This window comes from Neofelis nebulosa, chromosome 4 (assembly GCF_028018385.1).
Source record: "Neofelis nebulosa isolate mNeoNeb1 chromosome 4, mNeoNeb1.pri, whole genome shotgun sequence".
In the NCBI taxonomy this organism is placed as follows: Eukaryota; Metazoa; Chordata; class Mammalia; order Carnivora; family Felidae; genus Neofelis; species Neofelis nebulosa.
The window spans coordinates 20,286,954-20,306,873 of NC_080785.1; the positions used below are offsets into that span (position 1 = coordinate 20,286,954).

Genomic DNA, 19,920 nt, shown 5'->3' on the forward strand with positions numbered 1-19,920 from the left:
GCCCCTGCCAGTATCTCTGGCTAAATCCACCATGCACAGTCTGATATGATACACTACCACAGTTGCATTCAACACCGTGATTTTTCCTACAAAAATGTTTAATAAGGGGGCACAGCTATACCATTTGAATACGCTTCAGAAAATCCAGTATGTGATTACGCTTGGCTTTTGCTCAAGTGTAGCACGACTTCTGTTTCATTACCATCACCAGTACACCATTGGTTCTATTGATTCTTAATGTCTTAATTGTTACTATGAACAATGGCCCAATTGTTATTATGAACAACAGCTTTAGTGTCCCATCTATTATCTCTGGTTCCTGAAAGTAACAAATTATAATCAGTAAAGGTGTGTATACATAAACTGATTTCCTTAATAGAAACAGTTATATCCATCTAACTCACGTTATGAAACAAGGAAAGCCTCTATCTACTCTCACACTTGTAGACGTTTCTACCTGCCATGACCACTGCCGGAAACGCCCACCTTCTTTACTTGAAAAGCTTCTTTCCACCTTCTTCTATAAGAAGTTTGAAACCTCAGTGCTCCCAAGAGCCTCCCTGCCTTCCCAGCCCTGTACGCACATCTGTTAGAGATCTACACAATTCCATCATAATGGCGTTTCACAGTGCTCTGATCACTTGTTTGCACTGCTGAATTAAACAGAATATAAGCAGGGCTACAAGTAGCAGAGAACCAAAATACCAGTGACTGAAACAAGACAGTTTGTTCCTCTCTCGTGGAGAAGTCCAGGAGGCTACAGTGGCTCTGGCCATCAGCGGTGTGACAGAGACCCCAGCAGCCAACTCAAGCTGCTCCGATCTCATTGTTCTACCACCGACAGGGGCGCCTTGCCTGCACAGTCTAACATGGCTCACCACCACGTGTCATTAGGGCTGTGTGTGAGGACACGTTCACACACACCGCGCTGGCAGAAAAGGGGCAGCCTGTTCCTTCTCTTTAAATGGAAGGCCTGAAGTTATCTCACTTCCACGCACATTCTACTGGTTAGAATTGAATTACATGTTCATGGCTGGCTGCAAGGAAAGCTTAGAAATGTTTTATTTTGGGGGGCCACGTGCATGGCTAAAAACCAGGGGCTCTATTCAAATGGTGGAAAGAGAACACATGCTGGGGGGGGGCAACTGCCCGTTTCTGGAACACAGTCACGGCCCCTTTCTGCTCCTTTGCCCTCCGAAGACAGAACTGGGTTCTGTTCATTACTGTATTCTAAAGGCCTAGTGAAGCATCCAGGACAAATAAATGTAATGAAACTGTACATATTCAACAAATAACCAGCAAGTCCTAGAAAACACAGGAAATGAAAGAATAGCTGCTGACGTCACTTAACACTAGGTTCTGACTTGGCCGATGAGGATGAGGGAGAGGAGGAGGCAGGAGGTCAGCAGGGAGCGCTCCTGCTCCTGAGTCATCTTCTCGTGAACGACTCAAGGGACAGCTCCAGCCCAGTAGGAATTCACAGCGGTGGCACGGACCTGGCATTTCTGTGGAAAGAACCAATCCAGCTCTCACAGGACACTCCAAATTTCCTGCAGACTTCTACATGGGAACATTACACTACATATATGGTTGTGTCCCTGGAGGTTTCAGAGGCCTTTTAAAAATTGTTGTGTTTATACTTTTTATGAAATGTATAATAGCTGAATGTATCGGACATTTAGTACCGTTGTAAAAACAAAACAGCATTTCCATCACGTAGCTGAAGAAACAGAACCAGCACCATTATCCTTGAAGTCCTAGGTGCTCCTCTCTGATTATTCCTTCCTCTATCCTTTCCAGAGGTGATCTCTTCCCTGAGCTTTATGTTTATGCTCCCTCCTTTTCCTTCTTCACATTTTCACCACAGAAGGACATCCACCTGAAGATATTATTCGGTTCTGACTGCTTTTGACCTTTATACAGATGGAATCTGACTATACATAACATTTGTGATTGCTTCTGAGATTCAACCATGTTAATATACAGTCCGGTTCATTCATTTCCATTTCCATTGCTACATGGTATTCTACTGTGTGGCTATGCCACTATTTATGAATCCATTCTCCTGTCTATGGTATCTGAATGGTTTCCAGGTTTTGTTATTCAAACAATGCCACCATAAACTCAAGTGTCAACAGATTTTGCCTTTCAGTTCTCAATGCGCCAAGGATTTATTTTCCTAAATGATAGGAGTTTCAAACTCAACATCTTTTTTGTTTTGTTTTGTTTTGTTTGCTTATGGATAATTGTCTGATCACTCATCATTGACTCATCTGTCCTATCCCTACAGATCTATAATAGCATCTGTCTCCCTTATCAATTTTCCTTTGCATAGCGCTCTGCTTCTGGGATTCTTTAATTTTGTAATGGTACCTTGGGTGCTGTACAGAGGAAGGGAAAAGGGACAGATGTTGGGGGTCTAGGCAGGCAGGGCTCTGAGCCCTGGACCCCACTTAGTCAAACCACCTCCACTTCCATCTGCTTTCTATACTCAACTCTGAAATAAGACCTACAGAAAACAGGTTCTAAGACTAAGAAAATGAGTTCGAAAACCAGATTATGAGTTCCAAATCAATTTCTACCATTAAAATCTACTGCTTTATTTTCTAGACGTCATATTACATATATATGCATATCAATTTCTTCTGGATTTTGATAACAGCTCACTTCAGGTAAGGCCATCTCTATGAGTAGTCCTGAAAGGACTCAACCTTCGTTCTGAAAACGTAAAAAGGCGTTAGGAACCATGTCTTGTTGGGACAATGACCCATGTGTTCTTCGGTGCCCTCACCAGTCTAAGAATTACTTTCCCCATGATGGGTCATAAACGTTTCTGGTCTTCTCTATTTGCTGAAACAGCTGAAGTCAGAATTAGTTGCATCATATAAACTACTGAGGTTGGAAAAAATATAATTTCTTGCAGCCCTAACGCAACTCTAAGAAAAGGAGTAAAGCTGTTATTTTACATTGAAAAGTTAATGTGAACCAAATGGTAAAAAATACGACAGAAGCTAACTTTAAAATTTTTCTGTTACATATTAGAAATTTGTTAACTTTTTTCATATTTTGGATGGGTTTTTTGACGGAAAAAAACACTTTTAACTCAGGTATAATATAAAGAGAAATACATATGTATCACTTTCCAATCTCTAATACATATGTCACTTAACAGTATTCACTCTTTTCCCCTATCTGCATGGATGAATGAATAAATGGGTAGAACAAAGGTTACAGGTCATCAACCAGTTCTGCATGATGACCAATGATCACTTCCCAAGAGTGAGGTTCACAGGCTTTACGAAGGCTTTGTGACAGTTGCTCTGAACTCTCAGGATCCATTGTCCCATGACCACCAGGCTCCTCCACACAGTGCAGGTACCAATACTCTGTCCCATGGGTAGAAAGGATGTTATAGGAACTAGAATTCTTCGGAAAACAAACCCGCATTATAAATGAAACCCAGAAACAAAGAACGTTTTTAAATAAATGTCTACGTTGCACACATTAAGGCTAAGAGGCGACACACTCAGTAACAAATCTCAGCATAAGAATACTTTTATTTCTTATCTGTTCACGACCTGAGGAACATATACTTATAACTTACCACTTCTTAAGAACACATAAAGAAACTAGCATTTCTGAAAATTCTATTATAATTTCATTATAAGGTTACCCTCACATATGAGTAAGTTCAGTCTTTTAAAAAAGCAAGAGTGTACATATATAAAAGGAAGGGGAATCAATGTTTATACACTATTTTAGAATCTAAACCAGAAGAGATAACTATGAAAGATTAAGGTTATTTTGAAATAATTATATGCAATTTTAAGAAGAAAAATGTATTTTTTCATGTGCCCACCACATTGCTACATAGTTATTAACATAGTCATTACGCAAAATTTAAGACTACAAAGAATCTTCCAATCTTATTTCAGGATATAAAGCTTTATAAGTGCTTCTTATATTTAAGGCTGCGGAACAAATGTGTGGTATGAGTGTAAAGGTGCTGTACCTCACTTCAGCCAAAATGCCCCTGAAAATGTGTGTGTAAATGAAATCTTGCTTTAAATGCTCCATTATAGAACAGTTCACTATCTGAGAGACTTGTATTATAAATCCTTTGGTAAAAAAGGATGCTCAACTCATGCCTAATATATTCCAAAGATCACTGTACCTTAAGGCAAGGTACCTCCAAACAGATTAATTACATACGATATCATTAAGTATTCACAGCCCCAGATACCAACAACCCATTAGAGGGAGAGACTAAGAAAATTCAGGTCAGGTCAGGCTAAGAGCCCAGTTTTCCCTGATGCCAGTACTTCCATATTTACCATGTAAAGCAAATCCTCTTAGAGAAGTCAATTCTCAAGTGGTGGGAGCTTTACAGAATATTTTAATGTCAGGGCTATAGAAATGCCACTCATTAGACTAATGGAAATAAAAATAGGACTCTAAAGGTAATATTATTGAGTACAAACAGAAGTACTAAGTAGCCCCAAGACAGGAAAGAACTGTAATCAAAACTGAGTATACATTTCTACTTGGATCAATGACAATTAATGTACTCTACTCATTCGTGATTTTATTATCTGAAAAACGAGCAAAGAGGACAAATCACAGGCCTCTTACTCTGTATTAAACCTGCCACTAGGCCTTCTCAAATAAGTAGGCCTATAGCTACAAATAAGGAGATACTGGGGATAGAGGCCTCCTCCATTATACTTTTTAAGTGCTTAATTCAAGCCAAGCATTGTCCCAGGCACTGGAACGCACTAATGAGTAAGACTTGCACTGTGGGTATTCAGAGAGAAGGGTAGCAAATTACCAAGCGGGAAACACACACACACACACACACACACACACACACACACACACACAGAAATTAAGTCTGATAAAGAATGATAGGATGGTGGTGGGGAGTGGGCAGGATGCTGGAAGAGGTCAGGAAACAATAACGGGATTTGGGCAGGAGATCTAGATCTGGAAGTCACCCGAACCAAGGCACTAAGCAAAACTCAATTGGGGCTGAGATACCTGGGTGGAGTCTACAGAGTGAACACAGCAAAGGTTCCCAGGACCAAACCTTGAGACGCTCAAACATAAGGAGGGGAAAAGGAACGTGGCTGGCCGAAAGATCAAGTGAGATGAACACAGAGCAGCAAACGTTCAATCTGCCAAGATGGAGGTCACCGGTGACCTTGAGAAGAACCAACTCGGGAAAAGTAAGACTGGCGAGGCAGAGAAAACAAGAGATAGAGAAATGGATGCAACTCTCCCAATTCCACCATGTTTAATATTTTAAAGTCCCGTTTTAATGTAAATCAATTATAGCTCCTCTAATTTTACCAGAGTTTTAATATCTAATTTTACAGTCCCTATGTCCTCCTAAAGTAGTCAGAATTGATAACAGCTCTATTTTTCAAATGAAAAAACCGAGGCACAGTGGGGCTGATTAACCTAAGAGCTTATTTTGATCATGAGCAGCAGTATTTTGATTTTCTTTTAACCCTCATGAGATACTGTATTCATCAGTTACCTTGATGATTCTTTGATACCCAAAGAATCCCACATTAAACCCGAGAAGCTATATTCACCTAAACGTTCATGTAACCTATGACACGGTTGTCTAAGCGGTAAAATGAAGCAGTCAAGAGGCTCAAAACAACAGGAAGTCTCTGACTGATGGAGACACACAAGTTAGATTTCCACTTGTTATTGTGCACACTTTGAAACAGCACCCCCACCTCCTCGGCCCAATTGCCAACAGTGGACTATATAATGAACCAGCTGTACCATAACAGAGCCAACTGAGATGGGTTGATGATACCAAAGAAATCTCATTTTTACATTCTTTTTTCCCCTTGTGTGTCGTTAGGGTGGGTAACATTTTTAATTGCATGATAACTTGAAAATGTTGGCAGGAACTTTACTTTCATAAAATTTGAGCTTTTTAATGTTACTTTGATGGTCTTTCTGATGGATTTTCTTTGCCGCAGAAGGAAAGGTTGACCCTGTGAACCAAAGCACTAGGAAGCGAAGCCTGCAGCTACGCGGTAGTAAGAGGAGAGACACAAATCTTCTGCCAGTCTTTTATGATTTGACTGACCTATTCAATTATGCCTTTTCAAGGATAAACTGAAATGCAGATCTCACTGTGGCCCTCGTACAAGCCAGATTAATAGAGTAACTGAAAAAGGATGGTCGTTTTCTAATGGAAAATAGGTGTGATTTTCCCCTTTTCCAGCTGAAATGTTAAAAGCATTCATCAGAGATGCTTTTGCTCCTCGATGAAACACCATCAAACTTTCACAATAACTCCTCAGCTGAGCTATTCTCTCACCAGGCAGTGATCTGTCAGCTCAGTGAAATTATTTAATGATTATTATGAGCATGATATGTTTGCTAACTACTTTCTTCCCTGGAACCAAAGATAAATCCTCCCACTTTGCTGAACCCTGGTAAGGAAAACAGACTACAGAATACAGCTCCGTATTTCTATTAACTTGCTGAAAAATGAGAAAAGTTCCTAATGAGATTATAGTGACTCTTCAATTAACCACCCTCACAGAATAAACTTCCTCCATAACTCACTTGGATTTCAAAACGTTTTCCAATCACATACGGCAGTATCATCCTAGGCCAGACAGCCCAGTGGCCACACTTCTTATTGAAGCTAGTTACAACTGCAGAGAACAAAAATGGATCTACACATAGCCTCTGCTTCTCCTCAAACTTAAAAACTAATAGAACCGTGAAGCTGATACCGGCTCTCAGTGGCCTCCCCTCCTTTGGGGGGCCCTTCCTCTCTCTCCATGGTAAGTTCCCTTTCCTACGTTTGACATCGACTGACCTCATTTGTTCTGTCGCTGAGTCAGTGAGTATTAATTGAATATTTACCATACCAGGCACTACGCTAAGGACAGGAAGTAAAATTATATTTCTTCACTCCTTGACTTTTTTCAATCATAACTGCCCTCTGTACCCATGTACCTTAAGACTCCAAGATGCACACTTCACGTTTCCCACGCCCCTCCCCTCCCCCCTCTCCCCCCCCCCACCACATGGCAACACTATTATTAAATAAAATGCCGGTAAGTTAATTTCCTTTTCCTTGTATCCTCAAACTATTTCTAGGCTTTTCGTTCTGATATATACGTGAGCTATGGAATTATTACTGTGGCAGAGCTATGGGAGAGCACAGCCGCATCTTCAGAAAAATTTACAAGTGTTTAGATCAATAATGAAGGTGTAGGTAGAAATGACTAGGCAGTGGTCCTTAAATCCAGAGAGGCTAGCTGGTTAATTTATAATGTTTTGATGTAGAACCATGATGAATCTTAAAAACTAAATATTTAATTGTGTAGGCTACTCGCTGCAAAATATTTCAAGTGCCTCTACTGCCTCCCCAAAAGTGGAAGTGTTCTTACGCACCCTTCAAGCAGGAAGCCCACGGTTTTAAAATAATTTTAAATAATCACCCCGTCCTCTCAACTCCTCTACTAGTTTTTATGCATAACATTACTTGGTTGTAAGCACTGACTTCCTGATATTGTTAGTGATGTCCATGAACACTGATAGCTGGATCTTAAGGCTTTATCTTCTCTTTCCTTCTATTCGACCTCTGTCTCCTCCCCCTCCATCCCCTCTGATGCCTGGGATGGCTTGCACTTAGCAGGACTTCACAAATCTTTCTTGATTGATTCCATTTACCATGATTAGCATCTTTCTTGTCACAGAAGGAAACGTTATTGGATTTTTGATTTAATTAAATCTACTTACGATTTATTTTCTCAAGTATTTTCTCCTACAGATTACAACTCTTTAGTAACCACGTATGGATATCAAATATCCTGTATATCAGAGCTAGCTTGATTACAACATTCTATTTAGAGGCATCTTTCTTCCTTTTAAATAATGGCAGAGGCTGCATCTGCCCTTTTCCAAATCCCAGGCACTCCTGCCACATTCCAGAAGGTATAGAAAACAGTAAGTGTAACACTGACGGCCACAGACTGGCATTCCCGTGGACTGTGACTGGACTCATGGCTGCCATGTTTAAGCACAAAGAGACTGACCTCCTGTCTTTCTGCTTTGAGTTCTCACTTGAATGGTAGCAGGTCTATAAATCCTGTGGCCATAGCAATCGTTTTAGCTGCTCGGCAGCAGATGCTGGGAAGTGATAGAGGAAACAGATTATCAAGTCTTTAAATCTCTGCTATCTTGAAAGAAACTGGTGAATGCGAACGGCAAATTCACATGTGCCACACACTTCAGATCTTCCTCCAGAAACTAACTTTTCCAGAGCAGTTCAATCACTTACCTTGAAGTTCTCCACTGCGACTGTAGAGCTCCCGTCTCTGCTCTCGCAAATAGGCACTCATACTGATGGCATGGGAGGAGGATTCGAACCTGGAATGAAGCGCAGGGTAAACAGAGAGGCAGTAACCAAAGAAGCGGTGGCCACCTTTGTACCCCAAGTGTCCTACTCCAGTCTGTGTGGCACTCCCTAGCGTTCCTTGACCCAAACATACTGGCCAATCCATGACAGGGCCAAAGCCGGCCGCCACAGACCTGGATTCATGAACAACACTCCTGGCCAACGCCCCTCCACAACAGCAGTCGGGCCATTCGCTCATTCTTCATTTCAACGGGTACAACTCTTCATCTGTTGCAACTTTCTTCTGCCTCCAGACCCTTTGCCAGGGTCCCTACACACACGAATAAGGGTATCCTGTAAGGTCATTCTCATTTTGCTGCTATGTGGTTCAAAACCTGTGAGTGACCGCCCCCACCACAGAAATGTATCTTGCTTTTCTACACTCCCCTGGTTAGAGAACGAGTACAGAAGGCACGCTAGCAATGCCGCTGGATAACTACACCAAGGAAGCAAGGCATCTGTGGTTTCTCCCTAAAAGTCCTCAAAAGCAATACCGTTTCTAAATGGTTTCTGATCTGCCATCTACAACAAAAAATATTCTCAAAAGTATCAAGGGCGCCTGGATGGCTCAACTGGTTAAGCGTCCAACTTCGGCTCAGGTCATGATCTCATGGCTTGTGAGTTCGAGCCCATGTTGGGCTTTGTGCTGACAGCTCAGAGCCTGGAGCCTACTTCGGATTCTGTGTCTCCCTCGCTCTCTGCCCGTTCCCTGCTCATGCTCTGTCTCTCTCTGTCTCTCAAAAATGAATAAACATTAAAACAAAACAAAACAAAAATCAGGTGACAAAGTGTGTGTTCACATCACCCCAGGAATCGTTCGTTTCAGAGGCCAGAAACATGGAGGATAGGCACAGGACACAGAACAGGTTTCTAAAGGCTAAAATAATAATTCAAGGATGAAAAAAACAAAAGAAAAAATCACAGTCTTAAGAGAAACTTGCAGGTAAGGGGAAAAAGAAACAGGTAAATTTAAGATTAAATCAACAGTAAATCCCCTGACGTGTTAAGAAATTGCATTTCAAACCTGAGATTTTCAAAGTCAGGGGAGCAGGCTGACAGGAGAAATCCTTCTAAGAATGACTGCCTCTAAGTGGTAAACAGCAACATCACGAAAGAGCAGCAGTGATAATGGCATAGGTTTCTGGCAACAAAAAAAGGAACGCCATCACTTTCTTAATTATGCCTTCTTTATCCATTCTTTGACAAGGAAGATGAATGTCAGTTGGAGGGAAACACTTGGCCTTCTTGATCCTCTCTCTGCACCCTGCCAAGAACTGAGAGGGCCCTAACAGCCAGAAGGAACGCAAAGTGTGTGGTACTTCACAAGTGCCACCTGCCAGTCAAGTGCAGGAAAGAAGCCGCCGACCTCCAAAAAGCGCGTTGACGGCTATTGATCAGAAATGGCGAGGGGGGGGGGGGGGGGGGAAGAAAAATAAACTCTTGAGCAAAGAACAGAGAGGCACAGATTATACAATGAGAGAGAACTTAAACACACTTAATTAACCTTGGCTAAGGGCAATTAAAGAGAGTAATAAAGTCCTTCATGGATGCGATAAAACCAGATTACAGCTCGCCCAAACCTTAATCCTTTATGACCTGATGTATTTTTGCTACTGAGGAAGCCTCTTTATGTTTGCCACCACTCACAGATTGGTATGATTTTACAGTAAAAGAGGCACTAGAGAAGATACAGCCTCACCTCTTACTGTATAGCCAAAGGCACAGAGGCCCACTGAGACGGGAGACCTGGTCTGCCGCGCACAGCTCATTAATGGTAGAGCTGGGTCCGGAAACAGGCAAGTCTGTCGTAACGGCCTCATTCCGCGTGGGCGATGAGTTTTTACTGCTATGCAATAACAATAAATGTTTAACAATTACTTAAGTCCATTTATTCATTTCCAATAGTCTATGTTTTCCAGTACCTCAATTTCAGGATTGGCTCAACGTATAAAAATGTACGTTGTGGTCTGAGATTCAAAGTTAAGGATGAGGGTTGACAGCATGAAATCTAAACACCCTGAAACCTGCTTCTGCAATACACCTAGATTTACCACAGGAAGTGGGGCTAGGAAGACGGAAAGGGAAGAGGAAGAGACAAAGAGGAGAGGAAGAAGAAGAGGAAGAGACAGACACAGAGACAAAGAGCACACACATGAGCGAGCAAACAAGTGAGCGGAGGAAAGGCCTAAGCATTAAGGCAGCATCTCAGGCCCTCTTAGTTGCCTTTGCTCCCTCTGCAAACAGCTGTGTGCTCAGGAAAAGCGGTTCCTTTACAGCCCAAGACCTATCACCAGAGAGAACCCCTGACTGGATGAAGACCATCACCGTGGTCTGCTCCCCTTTGCCAGTGACTGCTTTAGGAATGGGCGTAAGACCTGAGGAAAACTTGCAGAGAGACTTTGTCACTGCCAGAAAAGATGAATAAATGGATAATAATTATTAACAAAAAAAGATCTGAAGTGGGATAGCCCCTTTGTAAGACAGTCTGGCAGTGTCTTACAAAGCTAAATAGAATCTTACTTTATGGTCCAGTAATCATTCTCTTATGTATTTATCCAAATGAACAGAGAACTTACATCTACACAAATGCTTGCACATTTACAGCAGCTTTATTCATAATGGCCAGAAATTGGAAGCAACCAAGATGTCTTTCAAAAGCTGAATGAAAAAAAAAAAAAAAAAAAAATCAAGGTACATGCACACAATGGAATATTATTTAGCAATACAAAGAGATGAGCTATCAAGCCACAAAAAGACATGAGGAACCTTAACTGCATATTGCTAAGTGAAAGAAGCTAGTCTAAAAAGGCTACATACCGGATGATTCCAACTATAAGACATTCTGGAAAAGATAAACTACAGAGACAGTGATTATCAGGAGCTCAGGGGGTGGGGAAAAGAGGAAGGAATAAGTAGAAAACAGAGGATGTTTAGGGCACTGAAATATTCTGTATAACGTACTGATGCATATATGACATTATGTATTTATCAAAACCCACTGAATGTGTAACACAAAGAGTGGACTCCAATATAAACAATGGACTTCAGATAATAATGAAGGGTCACTATCAGTTCATCAATTGTAACAAATGCACCATACGTAAGAACACAAGATGTTAACAAAAGGAGAAATTCTGAAGAAGGGGGACATAAGGACACTCTGTATCGTCTGCTTGATTTTTCTGTAAACTGAAAAACGGTATAAAAAATAGTCTACTAATTAACAAAAAATTTTGTCACAGGAAGAATCACACCCTTTCCTTGGCATCACTCTATCCTGGAGGGGAACCTAAGGCAGGGAGATGGAAAGGGCGGGGTCGTTGGCCATTCCGCACTGTTGGATTACGGAGTCCTCTACATTCCTCCCCACTGTGTAACATAATAACCTTCCTATGGTTTAATCTCATTCTTTTGGGGTCTGGATTACCTGCGGACTAAGGCATTTTAACTAACAGTGCATCTGCCCTCTGAACAAAACTGTAAAACATCAGAAAAGAACGCATTCAATGAACAGAATGTATTTTATCCCAACGCAAGCACACTCAATCTCCTCTCCTCTGGACCACAAGATAAATGAACTGTTGAAACTTTCCATAATGATTAAGAACTCAATGAAAAAAAAAAAGAAGAAGAACTCTATGAATCTATGATATAAACAAATCTCAAAAGTGAATCAATAAAAGATACTGGAGCTTCAACTGTTCAAAAAGAATGAATTCAAAATACTTCTGGAGTCACATTATACGCTTAGATTTACAGGTACAACTTAACTAGTTATCTCCCGACTCGTCAGAAGAATGCACAGATCTGCTAAGATTTAAAGCCTGCTTTGACCAATTGCCAGTTATTGCCAGTGAATCTACTTAAATTACTTAACCTCGCTTGCCTCAAGCTTTTATGTGTAAAAAAGGATTAAAAATAAAACCCAGACCTGTAAGGCTGCAACGAGTAAATGAGATAATCCATGAAAATGGCTTAATGCTTTAGCCAGTACTTGGTGAGGATTCAGTGCCAGCCACTACTCCTCCTGCCAAAATTTGATATAATCATATGTAAATTATGTTTGAGATTATTTTGAGAAATTCATCTCCCACAGTACCTGGTACATAGTAAGCACTCAGCAGTAGTGTTACTGCTGTTACTATTAATATAATAATATTAACTATGAGCTGTTACCAAATGACATAGGTACGTGGACTGGTGGTATTAACTAACATAGTAATTAGAAAAAAAGAATTTCCAGAGTGTTCCTTTATTTAAAAATCAAACAGAATCCAATGCTACTTAGCTAAGGAGATTCTTGTAAACTTTAAGGTTATTTCTTGGCACTAGTGTTTTTCTCCCGAAAGCTGACATATTTCATTTCATACAAAATGCCCCAGAAATAGGGTTTTGTAGCCCTTCATTTTATATAAAATGCCACAGAAACAAATGACAAAAATTTTTATTAAAAGTCCTAGACAGTCCAATAACCATACCCCAAAATATCTACTTCCCCTTATAGAAAACAAATGTACACAAAATAAAAAATACATTCACTTCCCATAAATTATTTCAAATCAGCTTTCACTGGGTGAAGCAATGGCTGCCAATAAAGTAGAAAGCCATCCTACTTGGATCAAACATTTCTTGACACCTGCTATCTTACCATCAGGGAGATACTTACTTAAAAAGAGAATTTTTTGGCCTTTGAGGTTTCTTCTTGGCAAAAAAGGCTGCAAAATCTCGGCCAGTGCTGGCATAACTTAGTTGAGCTGATGGTTCAGAGGCCGTACGAGTATTTTTCATATCCAAGTACTCGGTCAACAGCATCTGTACAATCAGATAAACAGTTTAACACACACATTTATGATATGCTACTAAGAAAAGCAATTTAAAACAACGAAAACCTAATTCTAAATCCTCATCCCTGACATTCAGAAGTAACCTCGCTATTCACATTTCTGGTTGTAGATCTGAGGAAAGATTCATCGCAGCCAGAACATCATCCACTTGCCACCTACCCCCGAAACTGAGAATAGGATGTGCTAGGCATCTGAACATAGGGGCCAAGGGGGGCGCTTTTAGTGAGGGTCTGCTACTTGCCGTGCGCTGTGCCGAGCGAGTTAATCACCATTCACAGCTTAATCCTCATCACTGCCATTTACAGCAACATCAGCAGCAATACAATAATAATTACTGAGGGCTTACACTGGGGTAGGCTAGGGGCTAATTTAGATGTATTATCTTATTTAAAGCACAACTCTGATCAAGTGAATTCTCAGATTACAGAGAAGGAAGTGAGGCCCAAGGATAGGGCTGGGGTTGCAGAAGGAACCCCGGGGGACTCGCTCTGGAGCCCTCGTCACACCCCTCACTCCACAGCACAGTGGATTAAACAACTCTAACAAACCTGCTAAGAGCTATCGTGAGCCACTGCAGGCTAAGAGGTGCTGACCCGCAAATAATTTCTAGGGCCACCACTCATCTTGACGGCTCCAAAGCAAGCAAACCAACAGCTTTTTAATCACTATTGCCAATGGGCAATGCTTAAAAAAATCAATCCACTTTACAGCCTCATTCAGTGGGGCCTGGGCTAGAATCCGCCATTGTATTTCTAAGACAAATAACAAAATTTTTTAAAGTTCCCACCGTTGTGAAAGAAAACAGCAGATCTGGACCAGAAATCATCATGGTTCCTAAGCATATCTAACCTGGGATTAAAGTACATCGACTCATTTCTGAAATCACTTGCCACATCTACAATTTTAAGATAACCGGGCCTCCTGGGTGACTCAATGGGTTAAGCATCTGACTTCCGCTCAGGTCATGATCTCACGGTTCGTGGGTTCAAGCCCTGAATCATTAGGCTCTGTGCTGACAGCTCAGAGCCTGGAGCCTGCTTCAGATTCCGTGTCTCCCTCTCTCTCTGTCCCCTGTCTGTCTCTCTCTCAAAAATAAGCAAACATTAAAAAAAAGAAGAAGAAGAAACATTTAAAATTTTAAGATAACCAAGTGTTACAGCAAATGTACACCAGCAATTCTACCCATGACTGAAGTAAAAGCTTTTCAGAGACTCCGGTTCCAAAAACGATTCCTTCCTGTATGGGGTATATATATTCATTCATTTGCTTATTCATTCAATAAAGATTTGATGGGGCGCCTGGGTGGCTCAGTCGGTCAAGCGGCGGACTTCGGCTCAGGTCATGATCTCGCAGTCCGTGAGTTCGAGCCCCGCGTCGGGCTCTGTGCTGACAGCTCGGAGCCTGGAGCCTGTTTCAGATTCTGTGTCTCCCTCTCTCTGACCCTCCCCCATTCATGCTCTGTCTCTCTCGGTCTCAAAAATAAATAAACGTTAAAAAAAATTAAAAAAAAAAAAAGATTTGAGGATCATATTAAATGTTATCATCGAAAAGCATTTATGAAGCACTCTGTGAACATGATGCTCTCCCAGGTTTTAAAGCTAATTATGCCTGTTATGAGCACAGACATTACTAAATAGTTATCAAATATCAGGCATTTTTAGAAAATGATCTTAACTCAATCCTGAAATCTATGAAGTTAGAGCTAATATCCGTATTTTAGAGATTAAGAAACAGATTTAGAGGTATGAAGAAACTAGCCTATATGCAGGTGTGGGTGAAGGGATTAATGGGAAATCTCTGTACCTTCCCCTCCATTTTGCTGTGAACCTATACACATACCTATAAATGTGTGTGTGTGTATATATATGTACGGTGTGTGTGCATATATATACACATTAAATATAAGTTATATACATATACATATATACACATACACACATACATATATATATATGTACACTAGAGATTTCAATGGAAAACTATAAAACACATTAACAAACTGTTCAATTTTTTTAAATATATATATTTACAAGGCTACTAGAGTATCATTCAGCATGGTGATGAAATAGTATGTTGACAAATACTATCTCTGTGAATACATCATCCAAACTGCCCAAGAGTCAAGAAGGGTATTAAACTGGGTCTCCAGTAATGACTCAACTGAAGGACTCAATTACTTGGTAGATTTGGCACTGATGCTAATAAGGTTTGTGGGGCTGTGTGATCAAAAGAGGCTGGTAAACCAGAACAGAATTTCAAATTGACAGAACACAGAAAGAGGTCTACAAAGGCACTTGTTGGTTTTAACACCAGTCAGTATGATGGAAGTATGTTTCTGCCAAAGCATGAAGATACACTAGACCAGTAATCCTTCTGAGGTACTTATCGTCCTAGAATTCAATGACTGGCCTTGTACAATAAAATACTGACTGATCAGGGCCTACCTGGTGAGCATCCTTAAAATTCAGGTATTTCAAGATCACTGTTCTTTTTCTCCATGTTAGTAAAGTCCTCTTAATTCTCACCGCTCACTTTGTTAGTCTGTTCTTACACACTGGCTTCTTCCTTTCTTTTTACAAACAGGTACTATTTCTACCTTCTTGATGAAAATGTTGCTTTGGTCCTCATTCTCTATAATTTCCTTTCTCTTTTGTCATTAGGTTCCAAACTTAAAAGGCAGCCTTCCCACATATTTCCATTATCATGATGTAATGTAGTCCCGATTCCTCTCCACACTCCAATCCCACGGATGTGACTGCACGCTCGACATATTCACACATTTCACTGATAACATCAACCCTAAATTCTGAGACCTGAATGCTTTTCCCATAAAATCGGTAATTTCCTCTGTCTTCTTTCTGTGAGTGGTTTCTTATTCTCACCGGCCTCCAGGTTTAAAACTTCAGAACTGTCTTTAGATACATTCCCCTCCCTTTGTCCCCATGCAGCAGTTAGTGCCTCAGCCCATTGGTTACTCTTCCTCAGCTCTCTTAGTTTGCCCCTTCCCATCCATCTGCTAGCCACCAACCTAGTTCAACTCATGCAGTTTCTCTCCTTTTCTGCCTCACATGTTTTATTCTTCCAGTCCTTCCCATACACCACGGACAGAGCGATCTTCCTAAACAACTGTTGCCACCGTCATCTTAAGGCTAGTTATTTTGTCATCTACATTAATCTGACCTCAGTATCTATTCCCAGTCATAGCTTATTCTCCTCAACACGAACCCAACACTCAATCAGCATCAACTACTTAACTCTTCCCTGAACACACATGCGTGGGCCCTCTCGATTTTGGAATGCCTTAACCTAGATTACCCTCTTTCCTCAATATCCTGACAAACCCTGCCCAAAAACAATTCCAACGTTTTCTCTCCCATGACACCTTCCCAAGACAACTCTAGGCCAGCTGTCCCCTTTTCTGAGTTCCTACAGTACCCATTTCCCACATCATTCGATAAGTGTTAGTTGAAAACTGCCCTATACTACTACTTATCGTTTAAGGAAAAGACACCTGACCACCCCAATTTTTATATTTCTTTACTTCAATCGCAGAGCCATGAAACAAACCAGAAAATGAATATATACATAAATATGAATACATATATTTGAATATGAATATCTATATGAATTCATATATATTCATATATATACACACCTATATATATCACCGAATCCCTAAATTTTACAAAGTATGTGATAAGAAGCCTTGATGGGTATGTTTTTAATACACGTATTAGAAATAGTCTCCAAAACGAGCCCTGTAAATGACTCCTCAGTACACAAATCTTTACTACAAGTAAAATTGCAAGGGATACCTATGATTTTAATCATAGGCTTTGCCATGTTTGTTTCCTTCACTATATCTTCTTCTTTCCTAATAATGTTTACTACCAGCTAGAAAATATTACTTTAAAACAGGGTAAAGTTTTATTTTGACACCAAATTATGAGAAGTGCCTTTTAAATATCTCAAAGAACAAACAAACAAATCTTTTTTCTAAGAAATTTATCTGAATTAGACTAAATCTTCTACGACCAAGTCTTGACACACACATCAGACACCTGGCATTAAAACAGAACCATGGCAGGGGCACCTGGGTGGCTCAGTTGGTTAAGTACCCGACTTCGGCTCAGGTCATGATATCACGGTTCGTGGGTTCAAGTCCCGCATCGGGATCTGTGCTGACAGCTCGGAGCCTGGAGCCTGCTTCGGATTCTGTGTCTCCCTCTCTCTCTGCCCCTCCCCTGTTCGTGCTCTGTCTCTCTCTGTCTCTCAAAAATGAATAAATGTAAAAAAAAAAAAAAATTTAAGAAAAAAAAGTAGAACCATGGCAATTCTTGGTGCTTCCTCATCATTGTGGATAATGTGCTGCATCTTCTAAATTGTACATAAATATCCTAAACCACTACCTATGAGTTCAAATTTCCATTTTTATGAAAGGAAGTAAGCTATACAGCTTGTCTTTTGCCCGGGGAAAGTCACCCAACCCTGGAAGTCTGGGGCAAGGGGACATTACATATAATAGCAAATACATCCTGGCCACAGAAAATCTGCAGATTATCCCATGTTCTCGCTGACTCTAAATTCCTTCATCTCTCTGACACTCATTTCTTTTCTCTTTTTTAGTACAGGGAATTGCTATTTCTTATTGATCAAGCATTAAAAAAAAAAAAAGCCAAAGTTTATGGGTGTTTTAAGTTTAACTTGAAAAGGTATTAATTTGTAAAACCAAAGACAAGAAATATAAAAACATGGCTGGAAAGCACCAGCTTATCTATCTATATACTCCAGTGATATTATGATTCACCATATTTTTTGAGTACCTGGTATACTGGATGGTTCTGTGGTGGAAACAAAGAAATATGATGCTTTAAAGAACATACACAACGAGGGAGTCAGGCATCTCTTATGCTATGATATTTGATCGGCAGTTGCTAAGATGCTAGTCAGAAATCACATGATATATAAAGCAGGGCCAAGATTTTGAGATTTAGAACTTGCTTAGTATTGGTGACATCATTCTGAATGAACTCCTCATTTACCACTTAACCCTCTTTATTTAACATATTGCTTGTGGCCACTTATGGTCATACACCCAGAGTTTTCTAAAAATAAATGTGGAATTTACCAGCTTCCAATGAACACATCACCTGTCTTCAGCCTCCACATTAATCTAAGTAGAAACATTCAGATCCTTCTAGGTACTTAACATGGTAAATCCCTTTCAGTAGCTTCCCAGCTTACAAAATCTTCACCTCATCTAAGAACTGTTCCCCAACTGCACAGCAGATTCTGGTAACCATGCTTGTGACCACGTTGGAACCATGCCTTCCCTGCCGAAGCCTACTCCACCGGGGGGAATAGCCAACATCCAATTAGCCCGTCAGGTTCTCTCTCCCAGGAATGTGTTAGTGAGATACAGTCTCTGGTGGTCAATATAGGCAAGGAGATGTAAATTCTTTGGGGCAACCACCTTGTACCATGAGAAATCAAAGAAAGCCAACCTGCAGAGAGAGAATAAAAGAATGAACAAGATGACCAGACACAGAGAAACAGGAGACCCACAGAACAGAGATTTAAAGGTGGCAACCTAAGTTTTCCATAATTTATAGGTCTCAAATCCAGTTGCTATTCTTTGGTTCCACAATATATCCTTTTGGCCTTTAATACATTTTCCCTATGTTTTTCTTATGACAGCCTCAATGGGGTTTTGTTTCTTCACCAAGATATCTATGGCTAAATGGATATACACTAACATGCATCTGGTGACATTTATACCACAAATCCTATTTTTTGCAGAACACTGGTATCTCATGATAACAAGAGTAGCAGTCTATATATATTTCAGTCTGTTCAACTAACAAACCAATTCTCCTCACCACTGACTCTGAATGTCCAATGCTTTTACAGCAAAGCCATACTGTACTTGCCCCATGTGATGAATCTGAGAAGGCGACTGCTTATGACAGGAGCAATAATATGGTGGGGAAAAAAATCACTTTCAGCTCCCAATATGAACCAAGACCCTACTCATCTTGAGCAATATGTTGAATGTGCCTACATTAAATAGTATAATTTTCAATAATTTTGTTCCAGGAACAGCAAAGTAGCTTCCACTGGACTAGCCCTTATCCTGATAATAATTATAAGAGCTCAACAGTGAGACCAAAAGAATAAGAATTTGAAGGGCGTGGAGAGGAACCAAATGAGGCATAAACTATGCCCTTAAAAGAAGTAAAGCACAGTAGGTGAGTTCCCCTGGCTTCTTCCCAAAAAGCCCTTACTTCTAATTTCCACGGAACAAGGGTAGAACCCAAGCAGAAACTATAGTCTTAGAGGATAGAGGAGACAAAACTAGGTCCAGGGATACCAAGACATCCAGAATTTGAGAAGAGAAATCCAAAGAAGGGGTGGGGGCAAAATCAGTGTAATTGATTCCAGAAAATATTACAACAGACACTGAAACATTTTAAAAATTAGGACCGTTTAAAATTATTCAAAACTATCAGGTTTCCCCCGTGTATGTTGCCAGTGAAGGGAACGTTAAAGAGGAAGAAAAAGCCAAAAAAATTATTTTTTCAATGTAGCACTTTTCATTTTCCCATTATATAAGGACTAAAATATTCTGCAGTAAGG

The 19,920-nt window shown here is 40.4% G+C and overlaps 1 protein-coding gene across 4 annotated transcripts in view; it reads right to left on the reverse strand.

Moving 5' to 3' along the window:
* EXOC4 (exocyst complex component 4) overlaps window positions 1–19,920 on the reverse strand; it is a 761,449-nt gene that overhangs the window by 548,290 nt on the left and 193,239 nt on the right. For all 4 annotated transcript variants that reach the window (XM_058728677.1, XM_058728676.1, XM_058728678.1 and 1 more), the window contains 2 exons: window positions 13,107–13,252; window positions 8,324–8,412 (listed from right to left, as the gene is read on the reverse strand). In XM_058728677.1, the coding sequence (XP_058584660.1) occupies window positions 8,324–8,412; window positions 13,107–13,252 (235 nt within the window). The remainder of the gene's footprint in view (window positions 1–8,323; window positions 8,413–13,106; window positions 13,253–19,920) is intronic.